The sequence below is a fragment of the Lineus longissimus genome, chromosome 16 (assembly GCF_910592395.1).
Source record: "Lineus longissimus chromosome 16, tnLinLong1.2, whole genome shotgun sequence".
NCBI classification, from domain to species: Eukaryota; Metazoa; Nemertea; class Pilidiophora; order Heteronemertea; family Lineidae; genus Lineus; species Lineus longissimus.
Window position 1 is genome coordinate 8395791 of NC_088323.1, and position 17215 is coordinate 8413005.

A 17215-nucleotide genomic window follows, 5' to 3' on the forward strand; every position below is an offset into this window, starting at 1 on the left:
CATCGAAGTACGATGGGTCTTGTCTCAATGACCACATCTACTCTGGTGAAGACAACATCAACTCTCTACTCGGTGTGCTGCTGAGGTTCAGGACTGGCGGTGAGATAGCCATTCAAGCAGACATTAATGCGAAGTTCAATCAAGTTTTCGTCCCAAGAGATCACTGGAATCTCCTACGTTTTCTGTGGTTTGAAGACAACAATCTCGATGGCGAAGTAGTGGAGTTTCAACTTGTCCATAACTTTTTTGGAGGAACACATGCACCGGGGAATGCTGGATATGCGTTGAGAAAAACTTGCAAGGATCATGCCGAGAAATACCACCCATAGGTCGTCAGGACAGGATTGCGCAACTGCTATGTAGACGACATTTTGAGATCAGCCAGCCCAAAGATAGCTAAGATCATAATCGAGCAGATTTTTGATCCACTGGATGAAGGAGGTTTCACATTGGCAAAATGTGTGGTGAACGACTCAGTATTACTCCAGTTGGTGGCTAATGAAAGGCGAGCACCTTCGATGCAGGCTGTAGAGTTTGGACAATCCTCAACTAGCCAAGATCACCAGGATAGAGTTCTTGGGGTTGGATGGGATGTGGCAGAGGACGCATTTGTATTTCAAATGAGGAAGAAGGAGCGCCCACTCACGAGACGAGGACTGCTAGGCTACGTCGCGTCGATGTTTGACCCCGAGGGAGCGATTGCACCAGTAACCCTGGAACCAAAACAGATTCTACAGAAAATGACAAGAGAAGGGCTGGGATGGGACAATCCATTGCCAAGCGAAGAGGCCAAGGCAGTCAGGACATGGCTCAACTCCCTGGATCAGCTTAGTAGTCTGAAAAGACCAAGATACACAGCACCGAAAGGAGCCAAGATAGCCAGAAGTGAGCTACACGCGTTTTCGGATGGATCTGAGATTGGATATGGCTATGTACTTTTCGCAAGGTACATAACTGAAGAAGATGAAATCCATGTCAGTTTTCTGGTGGGAAAAGCCTTGGTTACGCCGCAGAAGACGAAGACAATACCCAGGATCGAATTGCAAGCTGCATTACTGTCCATGAGAGCCATCAAGTTTGTAGTTCAGCAGGCTGATGTAAAATGGAATGAAATCCACCAATGGATTGACAGTACAGCAGTATTGGCTATGCTAAAAAACCAGAGCAGGCGTTTCTTACCGTATTGTGCCAATAGGCTGCAGGAAATCCGGGAGCTGCAACAGGAGCTGAGAGTCCAGATCAGGCACGTTCCTGGGCCACAGAACATTGCTGACATCTGCAGTAGAGGATTGACGGTTGAGAAGTTTCTCCAATGCCAAGAGTATTACAATGGACCAGGATTTCTGAGCGAGTCACCGGAGAGTTGGCCAGTGTGCCCTGTCATTGCCCCTTTAGAGCCAGACGATCCAGAATTGAAACAGGATGCTACAGTAATGACAGTCGAGAGTTGTAAGCCTGATGCTGGATTCACATCTTCTGATGCTCAAGACTCTGCTCAAGATACGACTGTAAAGACAGCCGAGAGACGTCAGCTTGATAGTGATACTACTGTAAAGGCAGCCGAGAGACATCACCTTGATAATCACCTTGATAATGATACTGGATTCTCATCCTCTGATGCTCAAGAATTTACTACTGTAAAGGCAGCCGAGAGACGTAACCTTGATAAAGATACCGGAGTCCAATCGTCTAATGCTCAAGAATCCACACAGGGAACTACTGTGATGGCAATCGTGAGAGGCCAGGATAGGCTGATGGAATTGGTGGAACGCTTCTCTAGCTGGAGTGGACTCAAGGTCGCTACTGCGTGGCTGCTGAGATTCAAGAAATGGCTTATTGACACCAAGTATGGAAAGAAGAAAGAGCTATACACTGGGCCTACTGGTGCAATCAAGGTCAGCGAGTTGCAGAAAGCGGAGATAGCTGTTGTTACTTATGTCCAAGGAGAGGTTTTCGCCAGCGAAATGAAGCAACTGGGAAAGATTGGACCAAAAATGAGCCGCAGCCAGTTTCATAATCTCCATCCATACAAGGACGAGGCAGGATCAGTACGAGTAGGCGGGCGACTAACAGAGTCAGACCTAACTTTCGCTGAGAAGCATCAACTTATTCTGCCCAGATCGCATCATCTGACCGAGATAATTGTCCGGAGTTACCACGAAGCATATCAGCATGCTCCACCACAGACGTTGCTGTGTCTTCTCAGAAAACGCTACTGGGTGATAAATGGCTCGAGTGTCGTCCATGAGCTTGAGAAGAAATGCATCACATGCCAGCGAGCGATCGGTTTGCCTAAGGACCAAATCCAGGGAGTCCTACCCAAGGGACGCGTCACCAGTGGTAACTTGTGGATCCAAACGGGATGTGATATAATGGGTCCAGTCCTTACCAAGATACGCAGAAGCCAAGTAAAGAGGTACATCCTGGGATTAGTCTCTTTCACAGTGAAGGCTGTCCACTTTGAAATCATGCCTAATCTCACAACAGCGTCATTTTTAAATGCGATGAGAAGATTTCTGGCAAGACGGTCAAGACCTGGAAAACTCATCAGTGACAATGCTGGGACCTTCTCAGCAGGAGTGGCCGAGATCAACCAACTGCAGGAGCTGTACAACTCGTCTGGGGTCCAGCACTTCATGCAAGAAAAAAATATTGAATGGGTACCCAATGTACCAAAGGCATCGAATAGGAATGGTCTTTTTGAGCGACCATTTCGCACGCTGAGACGGGTGATGCTGAGCACGCTGAAGGGCAGAATCACAACAGAGGACCAGCTAGCCACTACAGTAGCAGAATGTGAGCTGTTGTATAACAGTCGTCCCTTGTGTGCAGTCAGCAAGAATGCAAGAGATCCACTTCCAATCACGCCGATGATGATCATCAACCCTGAACCTGTAGCAGCTCATCCACCTGGTATTTTCTACGAGAAGGACCTGATTGTCAGAAATAGCTACCGCCAGGTCCAGGCGCTGATCAACGAGTTCTGGTCAATGTTCAAGTTGGAGTATCTCACCTCGCTCCAAGAACGTCAGAAAAGTATCATCGAGATCCGGAACTTCCAAGTGGGAGACCTGGTGATGCTCGTCGATGAGGTGAGGCTAGCTCACAGAGGACACTACCCTCTTGGGCTAATTACTACAGTACATCCGTCAGAAACAGACAACGTCATGAGGAAAGTCACCCTCAGAACCTCAACTGGAGAGTTTCAACGTCCTGTCAACAAGATCGTCTTACTCGAAAGCAGCGATGAACACGAGGATCAACTTCCCAACGTCGACGCCAGATCGCAATAATTCCAATTCTAAAATATAGACTGCGGATCGAGTCAGTCAAATTCAGACCGCGGATCGAGCCGGTCAATTACGTGAAAATCTCGAACTTAGAGCTGTTGTTCCCACTCTGAACTCTTGTGGGGTCGGTCGCGTTTTTTCCAAAACAACAGCTATAAACGTGTGAGAGAATGGATGAATAAGTTCTGAAATTTAATAGAACTTATTCATTCAGCCTCTATTCTGTGTTAAATCTGCGCTGAAACACTGGAACTGTGTAGGGGCTATATAATCATGCCCGTTCCAGTAGTGTCAGTAATTTTGGAAAGTTTACTCCAAGTTACTAAATTGTGTTTTAAATTTTGATGTCTCAGCGGAGACTTTTTAGTTCAGTAGAATTATTCAATCAAAATTCAAGGACTGCGCCATATAGTGTTTATGGTCACTTTTTGGACATTGCCTTACCAGTATAGTAGGCTGTGCGTAAAAAAAAAGACAATTCATCATGATTTCTGGACATTGCCTGAAAGCAGGCTGTGCAATTTATGAACAATTCCATGATTCGTGGAATAAGTGATGTTTGAAGATCACTTGAAATATTGGATAAGATGTGCTTATCTGACTTTAGTTTAGGTTACTCCAAAGCCTTTATGTTGAGAAAACTCCAGTGTCGAATTTTGGTGGGAGTGTAAGTTTTTGTGGGAGTGTAAGCTGAGAATTGTTCCGAGCATGGCGAGTCAAGCACTCCGCACACACATTTCACAATCATTGAGCAAATGTAAAATCTAACGTCATCCCGGGCAAAAAACAGTTTTTGACCCTTGGGAACCTTGTAAGATAAGAACGAAGTAATTAAAGAGATGAATCAACATGGAAACCGAGGAGTTAGACTAGAATTTGTCCGAAGAGAGTAGTAAATTTACAAACACCAGACTGATTACCAGAGAATCGTAGGAACATAGAACCCTCTTCATATCTGGGAGCATAAAAAGCCCGCTAGCGAAGTTTGATTATTCTTTAGGAAAAAACAGAATATCTGAAGAACACCCATTTCTCAATAATGTGTCTTTGGGTCCCACAACGACCAATTTGAAATTCGTTCAAAAGGTTCATTGAAATCTACAAAAAAATCATTCTCGAAGCGCCTGCCCGGTTTTTGCTCGATTAATTCGGGATTATATCAATTCTAAATGTCTTTTGGATATATTACTGAAGTTTCAAAAAACAAAACACATATGTCGGGGGAGGGGGGACCCCAAAACCCCCCTAAAATTGAAGTTAGGTTGAAAAACAGTGTGAATATTCATAAATGTTCTCTCTCTGAGCTCAGAACAACTGATGAATCCATTCATTCTTGCGTTTTACTCTTTTGGCGGCCATTTTTTGCGTCAACTGAATCAAATTCATGGAAATGAGATGAGTTATTGTTTACATTGGATACGTAAACTTTAACAATAATATAGTAGCGCTTCTCAGAAAAGTATTCGGCTTCTCTGCTGCGCGCTTATAATTAAGACAGCTTGTATGAATGACTCGTTTGAGCGCCAATCATGGTAGAATTTTCTTCGGCGAGCGTGTACATGTACATGACTGGTACATTTGGCCGATGCGATGCCTTAATGAAGAAATACTCACAATGGAAGGAAAGTATCAACACTACGCGTGAACTTCGAATTTATAAAACCATCAAAAGTACAATTAGAGTTGAGGAATATTCTCGACCTGGCGATGGATCGTGTCGACCAATGTAGAACTCGCACGACACAGTGTAATCGAACTAGAAATAAGACAATGCAACGTTTGTACCAATGTCGCTGTTGAATCAGAAACGCAATTCTCGTTCGAATGCATGGCGTACAGTCAACTGAGGAATAAAGAATAAATCGTTCACCTACACTTCAACTTTGAGGGTGAATTATAAAAGCGTCTGATGATAACCTCAATTCAAATGAACTGATGAACATTTCACAGTGATACGTGTACCAATACTATTTGAGACCTTTGCCTCAGGCGTATATATATGAGAAAGTCGTCTTTCAAATCGTGGACTGCAACTTGGATAGACACTTCGTGGTATCCATCTTTCGCACTGAACCAAGTTACGATTAAAAACATCACTGTAAAAATGCTGATGGAATAACGCTATGAATTTAAAACTGAATACTACTAGATATAACTGTAATTTTACCTCGAAGATGAAGTCCGAGTGGACGTATGAACGGGCAACATCTCCAACTAAGTGAGATCTACGGGTTAACGCGCAGTTTTCGTAGATTCTGCTTTAATGACATGCCTGTCGGGATGGGATGCCGAGTGGAGCGCAACTTCTTTATCATACTTGGTATCCCAAATCGGCATTATACATTGATAAAGGGTTGATAAAATCAGGATGCACAGCAAGATGTCAGGGCCTTCCATTTCCCACATGTAATGTATTAACTTTAGAATTTGAACATATTCATCCTTTAAAACTCGAACACTGCTTTCAAATATGTCATATCTTAACTTTCTACCGAATTGCCGAACTAGCAGAGGGGCAACTATCGGTCGTATCGTGATGTAAGGATCTATGGCCGACTCCCAGCATGTTTGGCATCAGTCTTTTACCACACGAAGTTGAGGGTTATAGTCACGGTGGCTCTTTTTCATTACTCCTTGAGCCCTCATCGTTATGTCTACATCTTCAGCCAAGATAGCATAAGCGGAGAGTTTAGAATGATAAGTAACTTTCATTTTAACGAGCTCACCTATATTGCTGGCGAATTCGGCAATGATGTAATAGGTGTTAGTACTCGTCGTGGACGAAAGTCTGTCTATGAAAATTTCCGAGCATTTCAATTCGATTTGAATGGAAAAGGTAATTGCCGAGAGTTGATTCTACCGTATGATGAACTAAAGGAAAGCCTCGGTCCAAGAAATTCGACGTTCAAATATTTCAAAATGGTTTCATGCGGTGAGAATGTTTTCTTGGAGATGACCTTTCGATGCAAATTTCTATTGCACAAGAACAGGGAGAAACCCCTAGCCATGTCTTGGTTAGATTGGTATAAAATAGTAAACGTAGGGTTCGTTCTTAAACTTCAGTATGTTAAAAGCCTGAAAGGGATTCGCTACTCTCTTATGTCTGAAGCAGACATACTTAAATCACATTATATTGATAACATCATGCCAGAAGATATCAAATGTGATTTAAATGGTTATGTCTATAAATCATCAGCCAGAACACACTCCATCACCATCTTAGAAAAACCGTACGAGCATAATACGTCCACGTCGATTATCTTTCGTGATGATTTGTTCAGAAAAGTAGGAGACTCCGCAATTGTGTCTTTGCTCGGATCATATAACTTCATCGTAGAGGTTCATCGGTCGAAAATTGCAAGCAACTCTCTTCATCACCCAAAAGAGACCAATAAATTTCAACCTAAACATGCTATATATCTTTTTATGTTAACTTTGGAGGCATGCCTTGAACAATCTGATGTGGATGTTCGGCTGACGTTATTGATGACCTTGGATGCGAAGTTTGTTTCACATCATATGCTGATTGTTGGTGCAAATGAAAGATTAATCGCCTGGCCAAAATATCCTAGTAGTAATCCGTTGACCGCAAAAGTGTTTATTGTGTGAGGAAAAGAAACTCATTCTGCGTGAACAAATTGAAAAACCCATTTAATGCTGATTAAGAAGAAAAACCTGAAGCAAAGCACTTGAAATAAAAAATAATAGGGAGTTTGAGCTGCTCGGTAAGAGCGGAAGATAGAAATTAGTTCTTAATCTTAAATCTGAGCAATTTCGAGGACAGTTTGCAAGTTCTCACTTTTACTTTTATCCCATAAATCGCATAATCATTTAGCTCCCCCACAACGTTTAATGCAAACAATATAGTTTTGTACGTCAACATGTGCATCATATTTTCAAAGAGTTCCTTTTAATGCTGTAATTTATGCGGGTGGCAAAATGGATCAGTTGAATAATCAGATTGTTTTTGTCCAATATTTTTCGATGTATAAAGATGCTTGGGAGAATTTATTGGCCATGAACATCCTAATTAGCACATCATAAATGTGTCGCAGCAAAACAGCTCTTATAACTGGCAACTGTCAGCGTTTATCTCAGTCAATGCCAATAACTCGTTTAGTGACTACACATCTACATGTGCACGTATCTGAATTTAAATGTGCTTGTATTGTATCAACCTTATTCAGACCATCAACCAAGATCCTGGCTGGCTTCAAACATTCCATGGTATCTGTTAAATAACATTTCGTTCATATCACTGGTTATGTTATTTCGTCTGTATAATGACGGGAACAAGAAGGTGAGAATACAGATATTGCACAGCTCCGAGGGGATCTACAAGTTTTCAGACCGTTATCGTTTCTCAGAATGGTAATACTGCGAAACATCCCCAAAATAGAATCTGGTTTAACTCTATACATCCAAGCAAGACTAGACATCGAAGCATTCCACTTTTCAATAGACATAAGATGGCATTGCATGAAGAAATTCATTGATATCTTGGATCATATGACTTTTCATACTCCACTTTGTCTTGTAGATGAATTTACACATGCGATAAGCTTGATTATCTCGTTTGAAAGACGTTCTTTTAAAGTGGGTGACCGTCTTTCAAATGATATTCTAGCTGCCCTCGACCTGGTAAGTAAGAGAGAATTGGTGGAACGAGTTCGACCACTAGTCTTTTATTACCTATCGCTCTATTCACAGGATACATGATGTTTGGAATTGAAATTGAAAGAATGCGTTATTCGGAGGTTTCTGCTTGCATATTCTTCCTTGTCAAAGTCAGAGATCTAAAAATTTGTCAAGCTGAACAGTTGGATCAACAACTTTATCACAGTTATTCCTTTACGAATCAACTATTGGAAGAGATTGATCCGAAACATAGGAAGCAGAAACTGGAATGAAGGAAGTATCATCATTTGAAATAAAGTCGGGCTTGACTCCTGTCCTCGTGTTAAAGTCGCCCATTAGAATGTCTTTGCCCTTGGTGAAGTATAGCTGTATGTCCTCTTGTACAGTTTCCGACAAGTCACTGTCTTGTGACTTGGTGAAAGTAGAATTCCCATGACTACAGTAAGTTATGCAAAATAAAAGATCCTCGGGTGACTTAGTGGGGGTAGCCTTTACAATACTCGAGATATAACTTGAAACATATTTTCGAGATATGGAGAAAATAATGTCATTTTAGAGGCCAATTCAAAACCCAAGATGGCCGCCGAAATTTAAATGGTGACATCAATTGGACGGGTTCAGAAAGCTGGGTATAGGCGTTGAAATCCATCCTTCAAATATTACAATACTTGCGATATAGTTTGAAACGTTTTTTTTCGAGATGTAAGCAAATTAGTGTCATTTTAGCGGCCATTTCGAAACCCAAGATGACCGCCGGAGTTTTAATGGTGGCATTTGATTGATTGAGTTCAGAAAGCTGGGTATAGACATTGAAATTCATCAATTATTTGCTCTAATACTCGAGAAACAGACCAAACTGGGTCTTTTCGGCGGCCATCTTGAAACCTAATGTGGCGAACATCTGGCCTCGATTTCGATTGTTCCATTCGATTGGTCAGACCAAAAAGCCGGTGGTTGGCGTTGGATTTAGGTGCCTTACTGCAGCAGAATTCGAGATATAGGCGAAAAAGTGTAATTTTGGGGGGCCATTTTTAAATCCAAGATGGCCGCCATTATATCGTCACAAAAATTTGGCAACAGACGGTCTTTAACTTCTAACGTCATTTCTGACAACTCCTGAAATTTTGAACTACTGTACCAGAAAGACGCATATAAAGACATTTTGCGAACACGAGAAGACCTACTTTGGTGACGGAGCGGGGACATGAGTCAGGTCATAAAAAACCCGAAACAAATGACGCTGAAAATGTAATTTGAATATATACATTTTGTACGTGTATAATTGAACCAAAACAAATAAGCAAAATAATTTTATATAATCATACGGGAAAATCCCACTTACCTCGGCCTCAACCCGTTCGACATTTTCTAAATTTTATAGACCTGTGCCAGGGTCAAAGTGATTTCAATGGAATAGCCATTGTCAATAGTTTTACATGAACGCAGGGTTAAATGGGGCTTTCTCTAGCACAGGGTATTCTTTCCACGGCGTTTCCAATAAGCGATGATTACGACATCGCATCGAGAGGCCTTACACAGAATTTGTTGCATTCATGGCACTGACTGAGCTTCCGAAAGTTGCGTTCAACAATTTGAAGACTAAAATTCAAAATGCAAGGCGAGATTCTATATTTCTTTTTATTCGTCGCCTAGCACTGCACATGTACATGCATGGCTATGGATGTGGATCCTGCGCCTCCAAGGCGCCGACTCCAGGCCTATTCGTTAGAGCAAAAGATCCGGTCTATGGACGAGTACTGACTGGCTCATCTTGAAGGAGACGGCCAAGGGCGTACTCCCGCTGACTTTGCCAGGTTTCGTAACATTCGAGTTAATACATTCCGCCACTGGATTCGTAACGAGGATGACATCAGGGGTGCGCATGAAGAATGTCAACGGCGAAGACGGATGAGACGGTACCGTCAATTGGGAAACGGTGAGCGTCGAACGCCTTTTTTATTGAATCTAACGCTCTAGAATTACAGGGATGTCACTGTCCACTGCATGTAGGCCTACAGAGTTCGGCATCAACTCAGTTTGCAGTGAAACCATACTTTGGAGTCGAAGCTCTGGGTTCGAACCGCATGCGCTCGTAATAGACGACTTGCGAAAGTCAGTCGACAGTTAATTCAATGAAATGGTCCCAAGTTATTGTTTACCTTCGATGTATTGTACTCGCCTGGGCCTAGACCTAATTTTGCAGGCCAGGTGGCTAATGTGGATGCGTACGCAGTATACAGCATGGATTGAACTCTGAATTTTGTTGTTTTTTTTTTGGGGGGGGGGGGGGTCGGGTAGGGTGAATGTGAACTGTTTGATAAAATGTGTTGTCCTACAGCATTCATGTATGGTGGTACAGAAGCTTTTATCATTTCAGGTATTTGGCCAACCCCAACCATTACCCATCCTTTTCGTGCTACAGCTAACCCCAACTAGTGACCCTCAATTTTGATGCTATAACTAACGGTTAGCAATAGCAAGTAAAATCAAATGTCATAGTTGGGTTAGCTATAACATATGAGAAAGAAGGGTCATGGGGTTAGCTATAACATGAAAAGGATGGGTATTTTTAGCAATAGCACCAATATCAATGGTCACTGTTGGGGTTATCTATAGCATATGAGAAGGAAGGGTCATGGTTTGGCTTGGCTATAGCATGAGAAGGATAGGCAATGGTTGGTGTGAGCAATAGTCATCCTGATTGGACCGAATACCAAGCTGTTGGTGTGGGGAGGGCAGCGATAAGCAGCACCAATCAAATTATACGAACCCATGACAAAGCACCACATCGAATAGAATAGAATAGAATAAGGTTTATTGCTCAACAAAATTACATTGCGTAGAGCACAAAACTACCGAATATACGAAATATACTAATATACGAATATACATGCGAAGGTTTTTTAAAACCCTTTCGCTGCGGATGTACGCATTTTTGCGACCAAAAAAAATTTCCGATCTGTGCGGATGTACGCAGAACTGCGACTTGGGAGAGACCTGAATCAGACGATGTTTTCAATAGCAAATTAGTACAGGAACTTGTCGCTAGGTGTCCTGCCATGTTGTTTACCGCTAGAACTTCCGATTTCTAGGTGAAAACTTCGGTGTTTTTATTCAAAGTTTAGGCGATATTTTGAGTCCAAAGTTTTGTAAACAAATTTAAATGCCTCAGTCACGTGTTCGACGAACTGCAGAATCAATAATTGATGAAATAGTGAATTCGAGGCGTTAGAAGACGAGTCTAATTAGTGATTATGATTCTGAACATAATGCCGATGTACACAGCGTGCATGGGGATTGAAAGTGTGCATGATTCAGGGTCCGAGGGGGATGATAGTGATAGCCTGGGTCAAGATGAAAAATGGTGTTTTTCTCCTCGTTGATTATTACTAATTAGCGTTATTTAGTTAATTAACATAATTTCAGGTGATTGACAAATGCATAATTTGAAAGTCCATGCTGTCCCCAACAACCTTTTCCAATAGTCCAAAGCTCTATCTCTTCTCCTTCAGGCTGTATATTGGCCTCAAAGTTACCTATGTTAAAGTTGGCTTTTACAGTATTTTGGGGGCAGCAAGGAATCAATATTGAAATAATTTTGAGCGGCGCAGCGAAAGGGCTAACATCAACAAAAGAATACGAATTTGCTTACAATATGATAAGAGTAGTTGGAGAGACTTTGACAAAAATTTAGTTAGTTTTATTAATGTATTGTTTGGCGAGTTCAAAAGTTTTACATATTTAAATAAATCGGGATATCTGTGAAAGTCGGCTGGAATGTAATTTACTCGAATGTTTGAAAAGAAGGGGCATACGAGGGCGTGGTGAAATTCATCTTCAACTACTCCGAGGTTACATTTATTACATGTACGTTCTAGTCGGGGGGTATTATCATATCGGCCTAATTCTATAGGGAGTTTATTGTTGGTACATCTAAATTTACAGAGTAATATACGTTGGGCTTGAGATAGACAAAGCAAATAATAATATTCTCAAAACCCCATGCAAACTTGATTTCTCTGTAGATCAAACATTTTGTATTGCGCTATTCTTGGAGATACTGGTCCTGCAGTCGTCTTCTAACAATTTCACCGAGATAATTAACGTTGGGGAACATCTATGTCAGCCAGATGTCCCCGAGCCCACAAAGTTCCAAAATATTTTTGACAAACGCGACCCATTTGATATTTTGACCGTTTTGGTGTCAAAAGTATGCAATTTTATACATTTTTCCGGCTATAGTTTGTTCCTGTAGGACCAGTTTCCCCCAGAATTTTACTATCTTGGCTTTAACATTGATATACAATGGAAATCTACCTAATTCTCCATATACCATAGCGTTTGGTGTTGAGCGCTTTAACTTTAGTATATATTTACAGAATAACAGGTGCAATCTTTCTATCACATTGAGGTTCTCAAAGCCCCAAATCTCGCTACCAAAGGTCAGTATAGTACCTACCATAGCGTCAAATAACTGTAGTGCTATATCAAGATCTAAAGACTGTTCTTGCACTTTAACACCAACCAAATAATACCAGAACATTAAAACCAATTACCACCAAGCATAACAACTGATTTATTAGATTTTTTGTAATAGTGAAAACCATAAAAAGTCTAACGTGTCCAATAGTAACGCGGATACACATTCGGATTAAATGGTGGCCATTTCAAGCGAGAGAGTAGGCCTTCTCATCACACTTCTACTATGGGCCGTGAAAACCGCAAAAAATCTGTACATGTTTTTGTAAGCGGTCGTCGCTCGCGCAAACTTGTCTTGCATGTTTTTGTGAAAGAGGACGTCGGCGAACGCGGTCGTATATCAAAACAGACGTTGGGTGGCGCTCGCGCAAACTTCCCTCACATGTTTTTGTGAAAGAGGACGTCGGCGAACGCGGTCGTATAAAAAAAACAGACGTTGGGTGGCGCTCGAGACGGGTCATCCTATTTAGCGTCCAGTGGCGACCAGTGGCGTCCAACGCGAAATAATAGGGTGTATATGGTTAAAAATGTTTTCTAGCTCCTAAAACACTTTCAATAAACAAGATTTAGAAGTTTGGTGGAGTTTGCAAACCTAGTTTTTGAATAATTATCACCAGAAAACGATCTTAGTATGCGTCCAGCAAAAGTACTGGACGCCATGTTTGTTTTAGCTGCCGTCCTTGGGTTTATAGAAAAAGCGGAATCGGGATCTAGCATCAGGTTGGCATGCAATCATGATCACATATCGGAGAGACAAAAAGCACTCGTTTGCATTAAGTTAACATGATCTGCATCACAGACATTGACAAATGTGAACACGGTGCGTACGGGTTAAGAATCGATTTCACGAAATCGGTCGCCTTTTCAAAGCAATCGATGTAAAAATCATACGCTCATTCTTTGCTCTCTTTAAACTAATCATTCCTATACAATCATTGACATAGGTTGTTTTGAAATTGATAAAACACTGTATTATTCTAACCAGTACATGAATTTTGTTGTGCGTGTCGAAGGATCCAGCAGACGCAACAAGGGACGACAGATCATAGAGGTGACTTACCTTGCTGTTTTCGTAATTCACAGGTTGTTTTAATTCACAGATTTTCGTAATTCACAGGTTGTCTACTCACAGAAACAGTAATCATGCCATCACGGTACCACCAGTTCATGTATTTGGTAAAGTGTGTCGCAGCAGAACAAGGAACACCAGATCGTAGAAGCGACTTAAATCGGGACAAATTCAAAAAGGGCGTTTAAGGGTTAAACGTGTGTAACTTCTCCCTAATCAGTTTAAGGGCCTATTCATATTCTGTGAAGATTTACATGAAGGACCTGAATCTATCTATCCAGTAATTAACCGCTGTTTTAAGCTACACGCCATTTATGAATTTGGCCCGTTTCGTAATTCAACTGTATCCTGATCAGCGCCTCTATTGTAGCGGTGCTCTGATGCTGCTCTGATGTTTCAAAATCAAGTCGGCCGTTTGTCCCGATAACAAAACCACAACAGCACAGCCCCTGAACCAGGAAAGAGGCTAACTGTGCTTTGGAATTGGATCTGAGACTAAGGCTGAAAGGGTGGATGTCGTCCTGGGTGCCGATAAATGGTACCCAGGTTCGAGATCGACTGGACAATAAGCACCCTGGGTGTCATTACACTAGACAAACAGCACCCAGGTTCTTCTACACTTTTTCTATACCTACAATCGAGGTTGGCTCCACGCTCATGGAGGTCACGTGTCACGATAACCATAATAAAAATAAAAATAAAAATACGCAGCAAATCCATTCATTTTGTCATCACACAATTTTTCTTTCTCTGAATATATCCCTCCTACATACCTTTTCTGAATAAATCATCCGAAATGTGCTTTCAAAGACCTATAGGCCTAAACGCGTTTTTTTCTGTTTATATGTTCTTTTTATGTCGGCACCCAGGACGACATCCACCCTTTCAGTGAGACTAAGGGTCAATGTTGATATACCAATACTTTGGTGTTGCTAAAATTCCGTCGAAACTAGTGCCGGTTTTCAATTTTATAAACTACATGTATACCTTCGTTTCAGTATAATGAGTGAGATCGTCAGGCAACTTGCACAACGGCTTTTATTTGACCTCAAATACAAAACCGTAACAAAAGCAGTACACTCCTATAGGAAGAGTGGCTGTTCCAATTACTCTACACACCTTGTATAGTTTATGTTCAGATTGGCGACACAATTCAGACAGGTCTTATTGAAATCTTAGAAAAACCTAACTTTTCGATTCTTTAAGTTATATCAAAGTTATGCTGTTAAACATGCTGTTGAAGTGATTTTGTGTCTTTATTACGAAACGAAATAAAGTTGCAGCGGGGTACGTGCGATTCATCAAAGAGCCTTCGAAAATCAAGCTTTAAAAACGAATTTTGCACGACTAGCATTTCAGCCTTTTTTTTCCTGGGGCGGATAAAATGTAACTTATCATTTTCTGCTTAAAAGTTCAGCGAAGTTCAGTAGAAACTCTACGATGGACATATATACAATAGGGCCCAAAGTATAGGCACCTTCTCAGAAATTCGCGTGTGACCTGATGATGCATCAGTTGCTTCGATAATGATTTAGTGTGGGAAGGGCATTGCGTTGCTCGTGCGAAATTCGCATTACGGAGTGACGCTGTGATTGGGTGCTTTTTTTCTACCGGCACAATTCGTAGGCAAAGGCAGAGTATATTATAGCAACTGGTGCCATGATGACTCTATTATCATGCTTACTGTATGGATACGAAATTGGTTGCTTCTGGGACACCAATGACCTTAAACACATCAACATTGTAAGTGAATGAAATCCTTTGTCGAAGTGACATGATTCTATACATTAAATACCTTAACTGTGTTATTAGCTCGATTGAAATATTGTGAAGGAACTAAACAACTACATGTAGAATGTAGCTGAGGCTAATAATTCCGTTTTAACCATAACGCGTATTTGTGAATGTCAAGAAAATGTAGCATGCAAGTATTTCTCTAAAGGAAATCTATACAGAAACCCCTTGACCTCTCTCTAGGAAACCAGTGTAAATACAACTCGTCATAAAAATTTTTATTTAGAATTTGATAATTTCTAAATTGAATGATAATGAGTCATATATATAGGTTTTTAATGATGCTTTAAAACGTTATTGAAGTTATATAGAATCTATCTGTTTATTGGATCTAGTGTATAGGTTGTTTTTTTACAAACCTAAACATATTCTATACACGTATAGATTCCATATAACCACCGGGCCATTCTTATTACAGCTTTTCTACGGAATGTTTTGACTAGGAAATTTGCGATGACACCATCAATATCTCGAGAAAGCAGGTTGTCCAATTGAGAATTACATTGGATGAGTTCGTAGACCGTGTAAATACAATTTAATATGTCGAATAGAAATTATTGCACATCCTGACAACATGGACATAGCTTCAGCAAGTATAGTGTTTTCCTCATTCCATTTCATTTCAATGCATAGTGGAACCGATAATAATTCAACTTTGGCAATCTTACGAGTCCAGTCAATTCTTCGCTGTAGCGTGGCCTGCTCGAATATTCAGTGGTGCGCTGCTTTTTTCACCACCTACCAAAACGGCCATGAAGGCCATGATCAAATCAGAACCTGTTATATTTACAACGATATTGCTACCAAGGTCTGGAATTGCCGGGATTGGAAAACAGGACATCAGCTTTGGAAAAAGCAGGTATCTTATATTTTAGTTTTCATATTGGTAACCTATTTGGCAGCATAGACCTTATTCGATGTTGTTGCGTGCGCACCCGGTTAAGCGCTGGTTATGCGGTGCTCTCCGTCATCGGGCAGGTTTTCTTTCTTTCTCTGTGCTGTTGCCTGGGTGACAGACAGGCCTGTACTGCCTTCTTTGATTTCAGAATTTCGTTAGTCTTAAACTTGTTGCCAACTATGACCGTTTGATTTTGATTATGTAGTATATCATGGTTCTGTAGAGGCCATTACAGTCACTAGCTTTATAGTTAGAAATTAAGGCACACAAATAACCTAAAATTTGTTCCGGGAACATCCGTTTTTATACAGGACATTTTAAACTTCTTCACAGGCTTAGCATTGAGCTGGTAGGCCACATTCTCGTGTGCGTTCTCGGTGTTTTTAGAACCCCGAAGCAGGACTAACTTGAACCGTGTTAACAAAGTAACCGCTGTACTTCAGAGAGTGCCCCTCCCCCCCCCCCCAAAAAAACCCCTACCAGCCAGTCGGGGGAGGCAAGAGGTGGTAGGTACTGGTGGCTTCCTTGATACAATTGCATTATTGTGGCACCTGGGCAACGAATTCAAGGGGTTAGAGTTGGCCCACTGCTAGGGTCAGAGCTTTCCCCCACCCACTGTTCACTGTATGTCAACAGATACTCTATAGATATCATCTACATAAAATATATATTATGTTAGGATACGACATGGAGGACCCTTCAAATTGCATCTCTCTTCATGCATTGTAGTACAATATACATAACAATGTACAGGAGCGTGCTTTACCAGTTTGACATGAGGACAGTTGGTAAAAACTTGCTGCAAAGTCAACATTTAAAAAAAATTTTGAAGAAAAGTTTGCCAGATGTCATTATGAATGGGATTAGCTACCGAAAATGTCCTAGGGATATGTGTGGAAAGTTTTAGTTTTTGTAATATTGGATGAAATTTGAAGGGTCTTCCATGTCGTATCCGAACATAGCATATATTATAGAATATACGAGCTGCTCATGTTCAATAGTGGTCTAACTCCACTTTTATAAATTTTTGAGTTAGAGCTATAGCAG

General features: G+C 41.1%; 1 protein-coding gene across 1 annotated transcript; it reads left to right on the plus strand.

Moving 5' to 3' along the window:
• Nucleotides 1–518: 518 nt before the first annotated feature.
• LOC135500837 (uncharacterized) lies at nt 519–3293 on the plus strand. Its single transcript, XM_064792502.1, has one exon. It carries the CDS (start codon nt 519–521, stop codon nt 3291–3293), a length of 2775 nt encoding a protein of 924 aa, XP_064648572.1.
• The last annotated feature ends 13922 nt before the right edge of the window (nt 3294–17215 follow it).